Genomic DNA, 19,849 nt, shown 5'->3' on the forward strand with positions numbered 1-19,849 from the left:
CTATGGTATAGAGTCTTGATGAGGGAGTTCTTCTGGGATGGATGGTGGTGGGAATCCGGTTTCAAGTAAGCATCTGTATGGGTAGCTTTCCTGTAGACAGAGTGGCTCATTGAAGCATCATGTCTCCTTTTAATTAAGACATCCAAAAAGGGTAGTTTGCCATCTATTTCGACTTCCATGGTAAATCTGATGGCTGGGTGTATGGAATTGATGTGGTCGCGGAATTGGTCTAGAGCAGGCCGGCCATGTGGCCAGATGACAAAGGTGTCATCAACGTACCTCTTCCATAAGGTCGGGCGTAGAGTGGCAGTCTGGATGGCGTCAGTTTCAAATTTTTCCATGAATACGTTGGCTACAACCGGAGATAGGGGGGAGCCCATTGGGGTGCCCTCAGTTTGTTTGTAGAAAGTTCCATTCCAGGTGAAGTATGTGTTGGTTAAGCAATGTCTCACCAGGGGGGGTACATCAGTATGCAGTCCTTGATGAACCAGGTCTTCAATGATAGCGATGGTGTCAGGTACCGGGACTTTGGTGAACAAGGACACCACATCAAAACTGACAAGCAGGTCGTCTGGGGACAGGGAAATGCCTTTGATTGTCGATAACAGGTGAGTAGAATGTAGTACCGCAGAGGTGGTTTTTCCAGTGAAAGGTCGCAGTATATCAGCAAGAAAACGTGCCAGTTTGTAGGTGGGGGAGTTGATAGTAGAGACGATGGGACGAAGGGGTGTATCTTCTTTGTGTATCTTTGGAAGGCCATATAATCTTGGTGGTCTGGCAGCAGAGGGTTTCAACGAGAACGTTCTTAATTAATTGTATTTTACGATGACCTTCAGACCGCAGCTCTTTCGCCAGCATTGACTCTTAGTACCTCTCACACCACGGTTAATGGTATGGTTTACAACATGGAGCATACTAGGGCCTCGCAGCTGTCTCTCTCCCCCTCCTCTGTTCCGACCATGGATGAACTCGTCCGTCTGAACGGGGCCCGTAGCTATCCGTGGTGCTAAAGTTGAGGGTAAGAATCCACCCATTTTTTTCGCCATATAGCATTGTGATATATAACGACTTATTGTTGGTAGCTTAGCTGATTGGAGAATATAGAGTTTATTGATAACATTAAGGTAATTTATATTTTAGTTTTTTATTGGTTCACTATATAGTACTGTGAATAGCTCAGATATGTAGGCCTTGACCTCAACATAGTCATTTCTGTGACCAGTCACTAGCTAATCACTCAGTTATTTCAATGCTAAATTCGCCTAGTTATTTCAATGCTAAATTCTCCTGTTTGATTTGTACTAAGTGCCTCGGTGAATGTGTATGCTCTGACTTTAACGTAGCTATTTCTGTGACCAGTTACAAGCTAATCACTCAGCTATTTCAATGCTAAATTCTATGCTAATTCCTTTGTCAAGGGGTGCCTTTGTGGATGTGTATGCTTTAACTTTAACATAGCCATTTCTGTGACCAGTCACAAGCTAATCGCTCAGCTATTTCAATGCTAAATTCTATGCTAATTCCTTTATCAAGGGGTGCCTCTGCGGATGTGTATGCTTTAACTTTTAACATAGCTATTTCTGTGACCAGTCACAAGATAATCACTCAGCCATTTCAATGCTAAATTATATGCTAATTCCTTTGTCAAGGCGCTTTGTTTCCTCTCACACAGCTTAAAGGTCGTGATCTGAACGTGGCTCTTTCACTCCAGCGCTGTCCTACCAGACAGTCTCGTCCCTTCACCTGATGAAGGCCGCTTGTGTTGTGGCCGAGACGTCGTGAGAATATTATTGTGTTATTTTATTTTATCAATTTATTATTTTATTCTCATTCTACGTGACTTTACCGAAAGAACCAAAGAAGATGAATCATTGCAGTCACGAAAGCTTTAAATCGAAGTGTGTGTATCGTGTATATTGTGTGTAATTGTGCGTGTATATTTGTTGTGTGTAATGTGTAGGTTGAATGACATGAAGCAGAGACTCAAGACAGCCCAGTGCTAGAAGGAACCAATGCGAGCAGTGTCCATACGACATGAGCCACACTGGACACATTCATTTGTACCACAAATCACACATGGCCAAGAAGGCCTTCAAGTGTACTGTATGCGAGAAGGTATTTCGACGTTCATCACAACTTAGAACTCACCAGAGACAGCACACAGGAGAGAAGCCCTTCGAGTGTACTGTTTGTGGTAAAGCGTTTACACGTTCAGCATCTCGTCACGCTCACCAGAAAACACACACAGGCGAGAAACCCTTCAAATGCACTGTGTGTGGAAAGGCATTTGCAGGTTCAGGAAATTTTTTGCAACATCAGAGAACACACTCAGGCGATAAGCCCTTCAAGTGCACTTTGTGTGAGAAGGCATTTAAACAGTCATCACATCTCCAAATTCACCAGAGAACACACACTGGCGAGAAACCCTTTAAGTGCACTGTTTGTGGTAAAGCGTTTACACGATCAGCATATCTTAACATTCACCAGAGAACACACACAGGCGAGAAGCCCTTCAAGTGCACTGTTTGTGGTAAAGCGTTTACACAGTCAGCATATCTTAACATTCACCAGAGAACACACACAGGCGAGAAACCCTTCAAATGCACTGTGTGTGGAAAGGCATTTGCAGGTTCAGCAAATTTTTCGCAACATCAGAGAACACACTCAAGCGATAAGCCCTTCAAGTGCACTTTGTGTGAGAAGGCGTTTAGACAGTCATCACAACTTCAAATTCACCAGATAACACACACAGGCGAGAAACCCTTCAAGTGCACTGTTTGTGGTAAAGCGTTTACACGCTCAGCATATCTTAACATTCACCAGAGAACACACACAGGCAAGGAGCCCTTGAAGTGTACTGTGTGTGGTAAAGCATTTACTAAGTCAAAATATCTTAAGTATCATCACCAGAGACAACACACAGGCGAGAAGCCCTTCAAGTGCACTGTGTGTGGGAAGTTATTCGCACGGTCAGACAACCGAAATAGGCATGAGAAGATCCATGCGGAGAAGGAGGTGGAATCGATCCCATCTCGCATGCAACAAGACCCAAAAGACAACCCGAGTTTAGCAACGTGGCCAGCAGTGAAGGTTGAACGGGAAGAAGTGAAGGGGGAATGTGAAGAGGTGAAGGTGGATCGTGAAAAGGTGAAGATGGAATGTGAAGAAGTGAAATGTGAAGATGAAGACTCAACTCCAGGCCCCGACCTCCAGGTGGATGGAGGCAGCGTCAAGCAGGAGAAGCTTTCGGACTCTGAGGGAGGGCCAGGCGACCCCCATGAGGTTGTGGATGTGGAGGTGTGGGTGGAGTTTTTGGGGGAGGGATCGTGCAGTGGTTAGTGTGCCGCCTTACGAGCGTGCGGAACCCGAGTTTGATTCCCGTTCACGGTCGACATCGGTGACAATTATCTGAATTGGTCCTGGGCCTCCCCTAGGTCAACTCAGCCTCAAATGAGTACCTGGTGTGGTGCCTAAACACCACTGGGGAGACAAAGGCGGACGGGCATGGTGCTGGCCACCCACCCCCCTCGTGTACCGTGCCGGCCTTCATCGGTGCTCGCTGCCACACTTCTGTTCAGGCTCTCAAGGGGCCAAATTTATCTTCGAAGTTTTTGGACAAAGCAGAGGAAGAGGGCCCAGCACGTTAGAAGTGGGGTCTGGAAAGGTCTGAAAGAATTCCCAATGAAGGTCGCCTTATTTACAGGCATCTCTCACTACAACAATGTGTGCAGCTGTCGGCGTCGTCCACTCAAGAGATTACCTTTCATTTAACGTAGCTACCCCAAAGCCTTTGGAAACCACCTAAGAAGTTTCGTCTCTTGGAATCTCCATCCGGCCATCTTCTGTATGTTGTATATGGGCCCTTTTTCCACGATTGATATTAATAATAATATTTGCCGATATATATTTTTATAACAATAGGTAAGTAAATAAATTAACACCCTCGAACCGACAAGGACCAACACCCAGCAGCCAGCAGCTGGAGGTCGTAAAAGGCCATTAAAATAAAAAAAAATATTCCGGGGCAAAGAGGGTGGCGACGGACAACCCCCTCCCCTCACACACAACATCGCCCGGAGAGAAGCATAAAGTAATAAAACCCTAAAACAAAAGAGAAAAGGGAGGGGGGGGGGGGGAGGGGAGATTCCTCAAAGCCTCACAGCTTCCAGGGCGGCGAGAACCGGACAGACAGGATTTGGTTATTTTTAAGTAACGTAAAGTCCAAGGAAAACTCAACAACAAGAATAAGCTGACGTTATAGGAATAATCTCGGGAAACATGAACCAAAGTAATGATTCCATATTAACACTAACGTTATTCGCCTTAAATTACATTACGTCTTGCCGTTACATGGCCTTACAAAAACCGAGGGATATGAGTTCCAACAGTCAAGAAACTTAACTCTTAAACTCAGGGCATCAAAAATAAAATGAAATAAATAATAACTCGAGCATAAAAGCACGGATCCCTGGATGCAGACGGGGGGGGGAACGAGGGTTGATGGACCCTGGGAACTGCATCGTTATGACGGTGTTGAATCACAAATCTTGGGAAGCAAGCCAAATCATTCTTGAGCAGCGTTAAACCGAGGGTTGTCCGGAAGGGATGAGGCGAAAGAGGTCAAGCTTACACAACCAGGATAGACCGCGTCCCGTAGGGAAGGAGCCTCCCGGCCGTCTTTGTCTTCGCGCAGCACGGGAGAGCAAAGGAACGTAACACCCCGAGCGGGGGATGCGACTCGGCGGGAGAGAGCTTTCATGCCTTGAGGACGGCGACAGTGATCACAGGCGGAGACTCGTATCACCTCAATAAATGACACGCACACACACAGACACACACAGACACACACACAGACACACGCAGACACACACAGACACACACACAGACACACACACAGACACACAGACACAGACACGCGCACAATCCGCGCCCACAACGCAGAGCGAGATCAAAGGAGAGGGGACGGAGTAAGCATCTGTTTTATTTTTTTTCCTCCCTCTCGCAAGAGACGCCCGGCGGGGGAGATTTTTGCGGATAAAAACAGCGGCGGAAGAGGCCGGCGAGCGGCAGGGCTCCCGGGGTGGGTCCCCCGCGATCAGCCGAGGATGGCGAGGCTGGCCGAGCAAGCGGTGCAGAGTCACCGAGTGCGAGTTCAGAGCCGAAAGACGGGAAGTATCGCTTGAAAGGCTTTCATTTCTGCATCGAGCGCCGGCTGCCGGCTGGCGCCACCGGCGCCACCGGGCGAGGGCGCCAGCTGCCGGCGGGCAAAAGCGTCGTGCCGACTCGGCTCGTCCAGCTAAGGGGGGGAAAAGAGCCTGACGGGCCGCCCGTGAGCGCAAGCGTCGGCGGACCAGCGGCGAGCGCGGCCGGGCACCTCCAAGGACAAGCAGCGTACCGGCGCTGCCCCTCCAGCAGTGGAAAGAGCCAGCGCCTGCCAGCGGTCGGGACAGCTAAGGACGACGTCCCGGGCGAGAGCGAGGAGCGAGGACGACCCTCCACCGCACCCTCACGAAGCAGCACCAGGCGTCTGCTTCACGAAGACACACAAACGCGCGTATCGGGGCAGATCAAGGAGGGTTGCCATTCCAAGGTGGTGCATTGCATATCAACTGATCGTCGCGAAGGTACTTTTGCTGCCCATTGAGTTAACGTGGATAAGGTCATTTAGAAGCATCTCAGTCGTTCGTTTTTTTTGACTTTTTAATTGCATAATCTTGCCGATGAATCTATTGACGTATACTTTGCCTTTGGGGTATAATAATAATTATTGCTTTCATCGCCTTTCGCATGAATATCGTCGGATGAATTTTTTAAGGACTTTTTGTTCCTATTTGCCGTGTGTCCTCGTGTTACTCTGAAGTAATCAATTGATCTGTTACCCAATTAACAACGTGACCATTGTGGGTTAAATGTATGGATCAATGAGGTTGCTAATTGCAAGCATAACAATTCGCATATTATAGTGTTAAGGTTTTGTTGAGAAATTAAAATTGCTTAACACAGAAGTGTTTTGAGTGTTTCTTTCCTGAGTTCATGCGTAGTCATCTTATTCATAAGATCTGCATCCTGCGTTGAGATTTGAATTTGGAGACCTGAGATAAACGCACGAATACATAATCAGTAAATGTTAAAGCGAGAATAATTGTATTATACCGAGTGTTAATACGAACATAGACATTAAGCCGAGCTTACTCTGGCGTACTTACAGCACACCTGCATAACTTCATACGGTGAATTGTGTGATCCCGGTTGATGATATGACCCTCGTCAGCGAGGCGGGGCCTAATCATCATAACGGCTTGCATTAGCATAATCGAACGCATTCGCATAAATGAATACGATTATCTCTCCAATTAGCATGATTTATGCGCATAATTACATCAATTAACATAATTTTTGCAAATTTTATTTACGTTTAATTAATTTCATCAAAATTATCAATACCCTGATGTACAACATGTCCTCATTCAAACTGACTCCTTTATTAAAATCACCAACGTTTAGGTGTGAATGCTATTTTAAAACGTGGTTACTATTATTACATATCTTTGTTTTAATCTATAATTGGGGTGGAATGCTTTGATGTTACCTATTGGCCCGAGTCGCCCTCGAAACAGATCTCTGCTCAATGGGCTTTGCACGGAAAATACACTTCTGGTCATTCTGTAAATCTGATGGCATTGAAAACATTATTTAGCATTACGAACGAATGATTACGCATCAACCGATTGTGAGTCTCGATGTAACAATTTGCGCGTATCAGGGTCACGTATAGAATATGGGATGTCTGGACAGATCGATTGTGTGTTATGAATATGAGCAATGCCCTTGTATTCATGTGACTGTGGATGTTTGTGCGACACGAACTGTCAGCTTAGAAGTGTTGGTGCCATCTTCCTCGCGAGAACAGTTCGTAGTTTTCTTTAAAATAAGGAACCTAATGGGACCTAAAATTTTGATTTAAAGCTTTCGTGACTGCAGAGATTCATATTCTTGGTTATTTCGGTAAAGTCACCACCACGTAGAAGGGAAACAATAAAATAATAAAAATATAAAACAATAAAATTATTATTCTTGGTTCTTTCGGTAGAGTCACCACCACGTAGAAGGGAAACAATAAAATAATAAAACTATAAAACAATAAAATTATTATTCTTGGTTCTTCCGGTAAAGTCACCACCACGTAGAAGGGAAACAATAAAATAATAAAAATATAAAACAATAAAATTGTTATTATTCTTGGTTCTTTGGGTAAAGTCACCACCACGTAGAAGGGAAACAATAAAATAATAAAAATATAAAACAATAAAATTATTATTCTTGGTTCTTTGGGTAAAGTCACCACCACGTAGAAGGGAAACAATAAAATAATAAAAATATAAAACAATAAAATTATTATTCTTGGTTCTTTGGGTAAAGTCACCACCACGTAGAAGGGAAACAATAAAATAATAAAAATATAAAACAAAATTGTTATTATTCTTGGTTCTTTGGGTAAAGTCACCACCACGTAGAAGGGAAACAATAAAATAATAAAAATATAAAACAATAAAATTATTATTCTTGGTTCTTTGGGTAAAGTCACCACCACGTAGAAGGGAAACAATAAAATAATAAAAATATAAAACAATAAAATTATTATTCTTGGTTCTTTGGGTAAAGTCACCACCACGTTAGAAGGGAAACAATAAAATAATAAAAATATAAAACAATAAAATTATTATTCTTGGTTCTTTGGGTAAAGTCACCACCACGTAGAAGGGAAATAATTAAATAATAAAAATATAAAACAATAAAATTCTCACGTCGTTTCGACTGGAACACAAGCAATCATCATCAGTTGTGAAACCCACAGCAAGAATTTTTTTTATATTTTTATTATTTTGTTGTTTCCCTTCTACGCGGTGGTGACTTTACCCAACGAACCAAGAATAATAATTTTATTGTTTTGTATTTTTATTATTTTATTGTTTTATATTTTTATTATTTTATTGTTTCCCTTCTACGTGGTGGTGACTTTACCCAAAGAACCAAGAATAATAATTTTATTGTTTTATATTTTTATTATTTTATTGTTTCCTTTCTACGTGGCGGTGGTGACTTTACCCAAAGAACCAAGAATAATAATTTTATTGTTTTATATTTTTATTATTTTATTGTTTCCCTTCTACGTGGTGGTGGTGACTTTACCCAAATAACCAAGAATAATAATTTTATTGTTTTATATTTTTATTATTTTATTGTTTCCCTTCTACGTGGTGGTGGTGACTTTACCCAAAGAACCAAGAATAATAATTTTATTATTCTTAGTTTTTTCGGTAAAGTCACGTTGAAGAGAAACAACAAAATAACAAAATATATATTATATATAAATATATTATATATATTATATATAAATATATATTATATATAATATATATTAATATATATTTTGTTATTTTGTTGTTTCTCTTCAACGTGACTTTACCGAAAAAACTAAGAATATGAATTACTGCAGTCACGAAAGCTTTAAATCAAAAAATAATTTTATTGTTTTATATTTTTATTATTTTATTGTTTCCCTTCTAACGCGGTGGTGACTTTACCCAACGAACCAAGAATAATAATTTTATTGTTTTATATTTTTATTATTTTATTGTTTTATATTTTTATTATTTTATTGTTTCCCTTCTACGTGGTGGTGGTGACTTTACCCAACGAACCAAGAATAATAATTTTATTGTTTTGTATTTTTATTATTTTATTGTTTTATATTTTTATTATTTTATTGTTTCCCTTCTACGTGGTGGTGACTTTACCCAAAGAACCAAGAATAATAATTTTATTGTTTTATATTTTTATTATTTTATTGTTTCCCTTCTACGTGGTGGTGACTTTACCCAACGAACCAAGAATAATAATTTTATTGTTTTGTATTTTTATTATTTTATTGTTTCCCTTCTACGTGGTGGTGACATTACCCAAAGAACCAAGAATAATAATTTTATTGTTTTATATTTTTATTATTTTATTGTTTCCCTTCTACGTGGTGGTGACTTTACCCAGAGAACCAATAATAATAATTTTATTGTTTTATATTTTTATTATTTTATTGTTTCCCTTCTAACGTGGTGGTGGTGACTTTACCCAAAGAACCAAGAATAATAATTGTATTATTTTATATTTTTATTATTTTATTGTTTCCCTTCTACGTGGTGGTGACTTTACCCAAAAAACCAAGAATAATAATAATTGTATTGTTTTATATTTTTATTATTTCATTGTTTCCCTTCTTCGTGACTTTACCGAAAGAACCAAGAATAAGATCAAAAATATATATTTTTTAAACTTTTTTTTTAAAACACGCTTTTGTTAAATGTACTGAAAAGTAAAAAAAATACATATTTTCTGTTCAAGTACTTTGCATTATTTATGTTTCATATATATGAAAAAGGCAAAGTTATGATTATGTGTCTGTGGGTACTTTCCAGACTGTACACCATGCAACAAAAATATAAAAGTACACTTTGTGTGTGTGGTTTTATTTTTGTGTGGGGGGAGGGGGGAGCTCAATAATGAATTTATATTTTTTGCACGGCAAATGAGCTGTGACGTCAAATCTGTCACGTGACCCGCGCACGTGGAAGCGTCACGCATTTGTAGTGTGTGTGTCTTATGTATGTATGTGTCTTATGGGGAGCGATAGTGTAGCGGGTAGCGCTACGCTGCGCTATGAACCTGGCGACCCGGGTTCGATTCCCGCTCACGGTCAACACCAACAGTGACGATTATCTGAACCGGTCCCGGGCCTCCCCTAGGTCGACTCAGCCTCAAATGAGTACCTGGTGCGGTGTGTAAACATCGCCACTAGGGAGACAAAGGCGGTCGGGCGTGGTGCTGGCCACCCACCCCCTCGTGTACCGTTCCGGCCTTCATAGGTGCTCGCTAACAGCACTTGCCCCTACAGTCTGTTAAGGCTATATGGGGGATCTTTGTGTCTGTGTAGTAGTGGTTAGCGCACTGCGCTACGATCCTGGCGACCTGAGTTCAAATCCCGCTCACAGCCACCACCGGTGACGATTATTTCAACCGGTCCTGGGTCTCCCCTAGGTCGACTCAGCCTCAAACGAGTAACTGGTGTAGTGGTGTGTAGTGAACATCGCCAATGGGGAGACAAAGGCGGCCGGGCGTGGTGAATCCGGGCGAAGCCGGCTAGTACAGCTAGTACTACAGCTAGTACTACAGCTAGTACTACAGCAAGTACTACAGCTTGTACTACAGCTTGTACTACAGCTTGTACTACAGCAAGTACTACAGCTTGTACTACAGCTAGTACTACAGCTAGTACTACAGTTAGTACTACAGCTTGTACTACAGCTAGTACTACAGCTTGTACTACAGCTAGTCTAGTACTACAGCTTGGACTACAGCTTGGACTACAGCTTGTACTACAGCTTGTACTACAGCTTGTAATAGAGCTAGTACTACAGCTTGTACTACAGCTTGTAATAGAGCTAGTACTACAGCTTGTACTAGCTGTACTACAGCTAGTACTACAGCTTGTACTACAGCTAGTACTACAGCTTGTACTACAGCTAGTGCTACAGCTAGTACTACAGCTTGTACTACAGCTTGTACTACAGCTTGTACTAAGGCTAGTACTACAGCTTGTACTACAGCTTGTACTAAGGCTAGTGCTACAGCTAGTACTACAGCTAGTACTACAGCTTGTACTACAGCTTGTACTACAGCTAGTACTACAGCTTGTACTACAGCTTGTACTACAGCAAGTACTTCAGCTAGTACTACAGCTTGTACTACAGCTAGTACTACAGCTTGTACTACAGCTAGTACTACAGCTTGTACTACAGCTAGTACTACAGCTAGTACTACAGCTTGTACTTCAGCTTGTACTACAGCTTGTACTACAGATAGTACTACAGCTAGTACTACAGCAAGTACTACAGCTAGTACTTCAGCTTGTACTACAGCTAGTACTACAGCTTGTACTACAGCTAGTACTACAGCTAGTACTACAGCTTGTACTACAGCTAGTACCACAGCTTGTACTACAGCTAGTACTACAGCTTGTACTACAGCTTGTACTACAGCTAGTACTAGCTGTAGTACAGCTAGTACTACAGCTTGTACTACAGCTTGTACTACAGCTTGTACTAGTACTACAGCTTGTACTACAGCTAGTACTACAGCTAGTGCTACAGCTAGTACTACAGCTAGTCTAGTACTACAGCTAGTACTACAGCTTGTACTACAGCCTGTACTACAGCTAGTCTAGTACTACAGCTAGTACTACAGCTAGTACTACAGCTTGTACTACAGCTAGTACCACAGCTTGTACTACAGCTAGTACTACAGCTAGTACTACAGCTTGTACTACAGCTTGTACTACAGCTAGTACTAGCTGTAGTACAGCTAGTACTACAGCTTGTACTACAGCTTGTACTACAGCTTGTACTAGTACTACAGCTTGTACTACAGCTAGTACTACAGCTTGTACTACAGCTAGTACTACAGCTAGTACTACAGCTTGTACTACAGCTAGTACTAGAGCTTGTACTACAGCTAGTGCTACAGCTAGTACTACAGCAAGTACTACAGCTAGTACTACAGCTGGTACTACAGCTTGTACTACAGCTAATACTACAGCTAGTACTAGAGCTTGTACTACAGCTAGTACTACAGCTAGTACTACAGCTAGTACTACAGCTTGTACTAGAGCTAGTACTACAGCTTGTACTACAGCTTGTACTAGAGCTAGTACTACAGCTTGTACTACAGCTAGTACTACAGCTAGTACTACAGCTTGTACTAGAGCTAGTACTACAGCTAGTACTACAGCTAGTACTACAACTTGTACGACAGCTAGTACTACAGCTTGTACTACAGCTAGTACTACAGCTAGTACTACAGCTTGTACTACAGCTAGTACTACAGCTAGTCTAGTACTACAGCTAGTGCTACAGCTTGTACTACAGCTAGTACTACAGCTTGTACTAGCTGTACTACAGCTTGTACTACAGCTAGTACTACAGCTAGTGCTACAGCTTGTACTACAGCTTGTACTACAGCTAGTACTACAGCTAGTAGTACAGCTTGTACTACAGCTTGTACTACAGCTTGTACTAGCTGTACTACAGCTAGTACTACAGCTAGTACTACAGCTAGTACTTCAGCTTGTACTACAGCGAGTGCTACAGCTAGTGCTACAGCAAGTACTACAGCTAGTACTACAGCGAGTGCTACAGCTTGTACTACAGCTTGTACTACAGCTAGTACTACAGCTAGTACTACAGCTTGTACTACAGCTAGTACTACAGCTTGTACTACAGCTTGTACTACAGCCAGTACTACAGCCTGTACTACAGCCTGTACTACAGCCTGTACTAGAGCTAGTACTAGAGCTAGTACTACTACAGCTTGTACTACAGCTTGTACTACAGCTAGTACTACAGCTTGTACTACAGCTTGTACTACAGCTAGTACTACAATTAATTAAACTGAAACTGAGACCCAAGCTCCCACCCACACAAGCTCCACCCACTCCTGTCACCTGGTTCCCCTAACCCAAGCTCCACCCACCCAGGCCCCGCCCACCTAAGCTCCACCCCCACCCAAGCCCCACCCACCCAAGCTCCACCCACCCACACAAGCCCCACCCACTCCTGTCACCTGGTTCCTGTCACCTGGTTCCCCTCACCCAAGCTCCACCCACACAGGCCCCACCCATCCAAGCCCCGCCCACTCCTGTCACCTGGCTCCCCTCACCCAAGCGCCACCCACCCAAACCCCGCCCACCTAAGCCCCACCCACTCCTGTCACCTGGTTCCCCTCACCCAAACCCCGCCCACCCAAGCTCCCCCAACCCACACAAGCTCCACCCACTTCTGTCACCTGGTTCCCCTCACCCAAGCCCCACCCACCCAAGCCCCGCCCACCCAAGCTCCACCCACCAAAGCTCCGCCCACCAACCTGTCAATCAGAACCCCCCTCACCAATCAGGATGCACCCTGCCCCCAAAGCCGACTGCCACAGTCGTCGTAATAATAAATTGTAAAAGTTAACATTTTAAAACAATATAATAATTATTATTATAATGCCGACACTATATTTATTGTATTAATTATTATAATTTTAATTATAATAATTGCGATCATAAATATAGCATCGCCTTTATTTATTTATTTAGACGCCGCAACATCCGGGGACTTTGCTAGGGGAGGGGCGAACGTCCGCCCGCGAACGTTGACCCAACGTTGCTGCGACGTTCGCAACGTAACCTTGTAATAATTTTTTTTAAAAAAATTACAGCAAATTCACATTTTAAGCATTATAATAATACACACGATATAATTATACAAATGATAATTATAATATTATCGTTGAATTAATTATTTAGACACCGCAACATCCGGGCTCCTAACCGGGGAGGGAGGGGGGAGGCGAACGTCTGCCCGCTAACGTTGCCGCAACGTTGCGGCGGGCGACGTTCGCAACGCAACCTCGGAAAAATTTTTTTTAAAAAAAATTCTCCCGCAACAAATTAACGTTTTGAGCATTTTAGTGACAATTAAAACATTCTAACGATTATAATAATAGTTATAAATATTAACAATAATTGTTATTATTCACGCACCGCAACATCCGGGTTCTTCCCACCACCCACCCACCTCTCTCTCTGAGGCGGTTTGCGCTTGGGGCGAACGTCGGCTCGCCAACGTTGCAGCGACGTTGACGCAACCAGCGGCGGCCATGCCCTTGTCCTGGCTTAAGGAGAAGGCGACGAAGCGATCGAGGGAGTCGTTGTCGTCGTCTCTCGTCAAAGACGACGAAGACGGTGGCGGGAGCGTCTCGACTCCGGGAGACGCCGGCGGGGGCGACGGCCCTCGCCTGAATTCTTCGCGGGAAGCCTCGGCGCTAGGCCCCGGCGGGGGCGGAGGCCTCGCAGCGCCGGGCCCCGGGGCTCGGCCTCGCCTCGTCTTTCACGCTCAGTTGGCGCACGGCAGCGCCACGGGACGGGTCGAGGGCTTCGCCAACGTGAGGGAGCTGTACGAGAAGATCGCGCACGCGTTCGGCATCTCTCCCGCTGAGGTGAGGGTGGTGGTGGTGGTGAGGGTTATGGTGGTGATGATGATGGTGAGGGTGGTCATGGTGGTGAGGGTGGTGGTGGTGGTGATGATGGTGGTGGTGGTGAGGGTGGTGGTGGTGGTGATGATGGTGGTGGTGGTGGTGATGATGGTGGTGGTGGTGGTGATGATGATGGTGAGGGTCGTGGTGATGGTGGTGGTGATGGTGGTGGTGGTGAGCGTGGTGGTGGTGATGGTGAGGGTGATGGGGGTGGTGATAGTGGTGATGGTGATGATGGTGGTAATGGGGGTGAGGGTCGTGGTGGTGGTGGTGATGGTGGTGATGGTGGTGGTGAGGGTGGTGATGGTGGTGATGGTGGTGGTGGTGATGGTGGTGGTGATGGTGGTGATGGTGGTGGTGGTGGTGGTGGTGATGGTGGTGGTGATGGTGGTGGTGGTGATGGTGGTGATGGTGGTGATGGTGATGGTGGTGGTGATGGTGGTGGTGAGGGTGGTGGTGGTGGTGATGGTGGTGGTGATGATGGTGGTGATGGTGGTGGTGATGGTGGTGGTGATGATGGTGGTGATGATGGTGGTGGTGATGGTGGTGGTGGTGATGGTGGTGGTGGTGATGATGGTGGTGGTGATGGTGGTGATGGTGGTGATGGTGGTGGTGGTGGTGATGGTGGTGGTGGTGGTGATGGTGGTGGTGGTGGTGATGATGGTGGTGATGGTGGTGATGGTGGTGGTGATGATGGTGGTGATGGTGGTGATGATGGTGGTGATGATGATGGCCGTGCAGGAGCCCTAACGAGTACCTGGTGCGTTGTGGTGTGAACATCGCCAGCACTGGGGAGACAAAGGCGGCCCGGCGTGGTGCTGGCCACCCACCCCCTCTGTGTGTGTGTCTCTGTGTGTGTGTCTCTGTGTGTGTGTGTCTCTGTGTGTGTGTCTCTGTGTGTGTGTGTCTCTGTGTGTGTGTGTCTCTGTGTGTGTGTGTCTCTGTGTGTGTGTGTCTCTGTGTGTATGTGTCTCTGTGTGTGTGTGTGTCTCTGTGTGTATGTGTCTCTGTGTGTGTATGTGTCTCTGTCTATCTGTGTTTATGTGTCTCTGTCTATCTGTGTTTATTTCTGTCTGTGTGTGTCTCTGTCTGTGTGTGTGTGTCTCGGTCTGTCTGTGTGTCTCTGTCTGTGTGTCTTTGTCTGTGTGTCTCTGTCTGTCTGTGTGTCTCTGTCTGTCTGTGTGTCTCTGTCTGTGTGTGTGTGTCTCTGTGTGTGTCTCTGTCTGTGTGTCTGTCCGTATGTGTGTCTCTGTCTGTGTGTGTGTGTGTCTCTGTGTGTGTGTGTCTCTGTGTGTGTATGTGTCTCTGTCTGTGTGTGTGTGTCTCTGTCTGTGTGTGTGTCTCTGTCTGTGTGTGTCTCTGTGTGTGTGTGTGTCTCTGTCTGTGTGTGTGTGTCTCTGTCTGTGTGTGTGTGTGTCTCTGTCTGTGTGTGTGTATCTGTCTGTGTGTGTATCTGTGTGTGTGTGTGTCTCTGTCTGTGTGTGTGTCTCTGTCTGTGTGTGTGTCTCTGTCTGTGTGTGTGTCTCTGTCTGTGTGTGTGTCTCTGTCTGTGTGTGTGTCTCTGTCTGTGTGTGTGTGTGTGTCGCTGTCTGTGTGTGTGTCGCTGTCTGTGTGTGTGTCTCTGTCTGTGTGTGTGTCTCTGTGTGTGTGTCTCTGTCTCTGTGTGTGTCTCTGTCTCTGTGTGTGTGTCTCTGTCTGTGTGTATGTGTCTCTGTCTGTGTGTCTCTATGTCTGTGTCTCTGTGTGTCTGTGTGTGTGTGTGTCTCTGTGTGTGTGTATCTCTGTCTGTGTGTCTGTGTCTCTGTCTGTGTGTGTGTCTCTGTCTTTGTGTCTCTGTCTGTGTGTCTTTGTGTCTCTGTGTGTGTGTGTGTCTGTGTGTGTGTGTGTCTCTGTCTCTGTGTGTGTATGTGTCTCTGTCTGTCTGTGTGTGTCTCTGTGTGTGTCTGTGTGTGTCTCTGTGTGTCTCTGTGTGTGTCTCTGTGTGTGTCTCTGTGTGTGTGTGTCTCTGTGTGTGTGTCTCTGTCTGTGTGTCTCTGTGTGTGTCTGTGTAGTAGTGGTTAGCGCTACGCTGCGCTACGATTCTGGCGACCCGAGTTCAAATCCCGCTCACGGCCAACGCCAGTGACGATTATCTGAATCAGTCCTGGGCCTCCCCTAGGTCGACTCAGCCTCAAATGAGTACCTGGTGCGGTGTGTAGTAAACATCGCCACTGGGGAGACAAAGGCGGTCGGGCGTGGTGCTGGCCACCCACCCCCTCGAGTACCGTTACCGGTCTTCATAGGTGCTCGCTAACAGCACTTGCCCCAACAGTCTGTTAAGGCTATACGGGGGATCTTTGTCTCTGTGTGTGACTGTGTGTGACTGTGTTTGTGTGTCTACCTGTGTGTATATCTATCTGCGTGTGTTTTTCTGGCATGGAAATCTATCCGCGTGTGTATATCTATCTCTCTGTGTGTGTGTCTATCTGTGCGTGTCTATCTGTGTGTGTCTACCTGTGCGTGTCTACCTGTGCGTGTGTCTACCTGCGCGTGTTTCTATCTGTGTGTGTGACTGTGTGTCTCTGTGTGTCTCCGTGTGTATCTATCTGTGTGTCTCTCTGTGTATATCTATCTGTGTGTGTGTCTATCTGTGTGTGTGTCTATCTGTGTGTATCTATCTGTGTGTCTCTCTGTGCATAACTATCTGCGTGTGTGTCTATCTGTGTGTGTGACTATGTGTCTCTGTGTGTATCTATCTGTGTGTCTCTTTGTGTATATCTATCTGTGTGTGTGTCTATCTGTGTGTCTCTCTGTGTATATCTATCTGTGTGTGTCTATCTGCGTGTGTGTCTATCTGCGTGTGTGTCTATCTGCGTGTGTGTCTATCTGTGTGTGTCTATCTGTGTGTATCTATCTGTGTGTCTCTCTGTGCATAACTATCTGCGTGTGTGTCTATCTGTGTGTGTGACTGTGTGTCTCTGTGTGTATCTATCTGTGTGTCTCTCTGTGTATATCTATCTGTGTGTGTGTCTATCTGTGTGTGTGTCTATCTGTGTGTGTCTATCTGTGTGTATCTCTGTGCATTTCTCTCTGCATGTGTGTCTATCTGTGTGTGTCTGTGTCTGTGTATCTATCTCTGTGTGTCTATGTGTGTGTGTCTATGTGTGTGTGTCTATCTGTGTGTGTGTCTATCTGTGTGTGTGTCTATCTGTGTGTGTCAGTGTGTCTCTCTGTGTGTCTATCTGTGTGTGTGTCTATCTGTGTGTGTGTCTATCTGGTGTATCTATCTGTGTGTCTCTCTGTGCATAACTATCTGCGTGTGTGTCTATCTGTGTGTGTGACTGTGTGTCTCTGTGTGTATCTATCTGTGTGTCTCTCTGTGTATATCTATCTGTGTGTGTGTCTATCTGTGTGTGTCTATCTGTGTGTATCTCTGTGCATATCTCTCTGCATGTGTGTCTATCTGTGTGTGTCTATGTGTCTGTGTATCTATCTCTGTGTGTCTATGTGTGTGTGTCTATGTGTGTGTGTGTCTATCTGTGTGTGTGTGTCTATCTGTGTGTCTATCTGTGTGTGTGTCTATCTGTGTGTCTATCTGTGCATATCTATCTGCGTGTGTCTATCTGTGTGTGTGTCTGTGTGTCTCTGTGTGTATCTATCTGTGCATATCTATCTGCGCGTGTGTCTGTGTGTGTCTATCTGTGTGTGTCCATCTGTATGTGTGTGTCTATCTGTGTGTGTCTATCTGTGTGTATCTATCTGCGTGTCTCTCTGTGCATAACTATCTGCGTGTGTGTCTATCTGTGTGTGTGACTGTGTGTCTCTGTGTGTATCTATCTGTGTGTCTATCTGTGTATCTCTGTGCATATCTCTCTGTGTGTGTCTTTCTGTGTATATCTATCTGCGTGTGTGTCTATCTGTGTGTGTGTCTGTGTGTATCTGTTTATATCTATCTGTGTGTATATCTATCTGTGTGTGTGACTGTGTGTATCTATCTGTGTCTCTGTGCATAACTATCTGCGTGTGTGTCTGTGCGTGTGACTGTGTGTCTCTGTGTATATCTATCTGTGTGTGTGACTGTGTGTGTGACTGTGTGTCTCTGTGTATATCTATCTGTGTGTATATCTATCTGTGTGTGTGTGACTGTGTGTCTCTGTGTATATCTATCTGCGTGTGTGTCTGTGTGTGTGTCTGTGTGTGTATCTGTTTATATCTATCTGTGTGTATATCTATCTGCGTATGACTGTGTCTCTGTGTGTATCTATCTGTGTGTCTCTGTGCATAACTATCTGCGTGTGTGTCTGTGTGTGTGACTGTGTGTCTCTGTGTATATCTATCTGTGTGTATATCTATCTGTGTGTCTATGTGTCTGTGTATCTATCTCTGTGTGTCTATGTCTGTGTGTGTCTATGTGTGTGTGTCTATCTGTGTGTGTGTCTATCTGTGTGTGTGTCTATCTGTGTGTCTCTGTGCATAACTATCTGCGTGTGTCTCTGTGTGTGTGACTGTGTGTGACTGTGTGTATCTTTCTGTGTGTATATCTATCTGTGTGTGTGACTGTGTGTCTCTGTGTGTATCTATCTGCGTGTGTGTCTATCTGTGTGTGTGACTGTGTGTGTGACTGTGTGTCTCTGTGTATATCTATCTGTGTGTATATCTATCTGTGTGTGTGACTGTGTCTGTGTGTGTATCTATCTGTGTGTCTCTGTGCATAACTATCTGCGTGTGTGACTGTGTGTGACTGTGTGTATCTATCTGTGTGTGTATCTATCTGTGTGTGTGACTGTGTGTCTCTGTGTGTATCTATCTGTGTGTCTCTGTGTATATCTATCTGTGTGTATATCTGTCTGTGTGTGTGACTGTGTGTCTCTGTGCGTGTCTATCTGTGTGTCTCTGTGCATAACCATCTGCGTGTTTGTCTGTGTGTGTGACTCTGTGTGTGTATCTGTTTATATCTATCTGTGTGTATAACTATCTGTGTGTGTGACTGTGTGTATCTTTCTGCGTGTATCTATCTGCGTGTATCTGTTTATATCTATCTGCGTGTGTGTGTCTGTGTGTGTGACTGTGTGTGTGACTGTGTGTGTGACTGTGTGTGTGACTGTGTGTCTGTGTGTGTGTGTGTATCTGTTTATATCTATCTGCGTGTGTATATTTGTCTGTGTGTGTGTCTGTGTGCGTGTGTCCATCTACCCCCAGATCCTGTTCTGCACCCTCAACTCCCACAAGGTTGACATGCAGCGCTTGCTGGGTGGCCAGATTGGCCTGGAGGACTTCATCTTTGCCCACGTCAAGGGCCACTCCAAGGACGTGTCTATCGTGAAGTCTGAGGAGGCCCTGGGTCTCACCATCACTGACAACGGAGCGGGTTACGCCTTCATCAAGGTGGGGGGAGGGGTGGGAGGAGGGGGGTGATGGTGGGGAGAGGTTGTGGGGAGAGGGGTGGGGGAGTGGGGAAAGATGGTGGGGGGAGATGGTGGGGAGAGGGATGGTGGAGGGGGGGGAGAGATGGTTGGGGAGATGAGGGAGAGATGGGGGGGGGGGGGGAGAGAGATGGGGGAGGGGAGAGATGGTGGGGAGAGATGGGGGGAGAGAGATGGGGGGAGAGAGATGGGGGAGAGAGATGGAGGAGAGAGATGGGGAGAGAGATGGGGGGAGATGGTGGGGAGATGAGATGGGGAGAGAGATGGGGAGAGAGATGGTGGGAGAGAGATGGGGAGAGAGATGGGGAGAGAGATGGGGGAGA

General features: G+C 45.0%; 2 protein-coding genes across 5 annotated transcripts in view; both read left to right on the top strand.

Annotated features, from left to right (window-relative positions):
* The window catches only part of LOC116957743 (uncharacterized), a 192,890-nt gene extending 185,937 nt beyond the window's left edge, over positions 1–6,953 (top strand). For all 4 annotated transcript variants that reach the window (XM_076057828.1, XM_076057829.1, XM_076057831.1 and 1 more), the window contains one exon: positions 1,961–6,953. In XM_076057828.1, coding sequence (XP_075913943.1) covers positions 2,035–3,339 — 1,305 coding nt within the window. In that variant the 5' untranslated portion in view covers positions 1,961–2,034 and the 3' untranslated portion in view covers positions 3,340–6,953. The remainder of the gene's footprint in view (positions 1–1,960) is intronic.
* Positions 6,954–13,453: 6,500 nt separating this feature from the next.
* LOC142907936 (PDZ domain-containing protein GIPC3-like) lies at positions 13,454–19,518 on the top strand. The gene is made up of 2 exons (XM_076057944.1): positions 13,454–14,088; positions 19,303–19,518. The coding sequence occupies exons 1-2, from the start codon at positions 13,750–13,752 to the stop codon at positions 19,516–19,518; spliced, it is 555 nt and encodes a 184-aa protein (XP_075914059.1). The 5' UTR covers positions 13,454–13,749.
* The last annotated feature ends 331 nt before the right edge of the window (positions 19,519–19,849 follow it).

The sequence above is a fragment of the Petromyzon marinus genome, chromosome 85 (assembly GCF_048934315.1).
Source record: "Petromyzon marinus isolate PM22_M1 ecotype Great Lakes invasive population chromosome 85, UKy_Petmar_22M1.pri1.0, whole genome shotgun sequence".
NCBI lineage: Eukaryota > Metazoa > Chordata > Hyperoartia > Petromyzontiformes > Petromyzontidae > Petromyzon > Petromyzon marinus.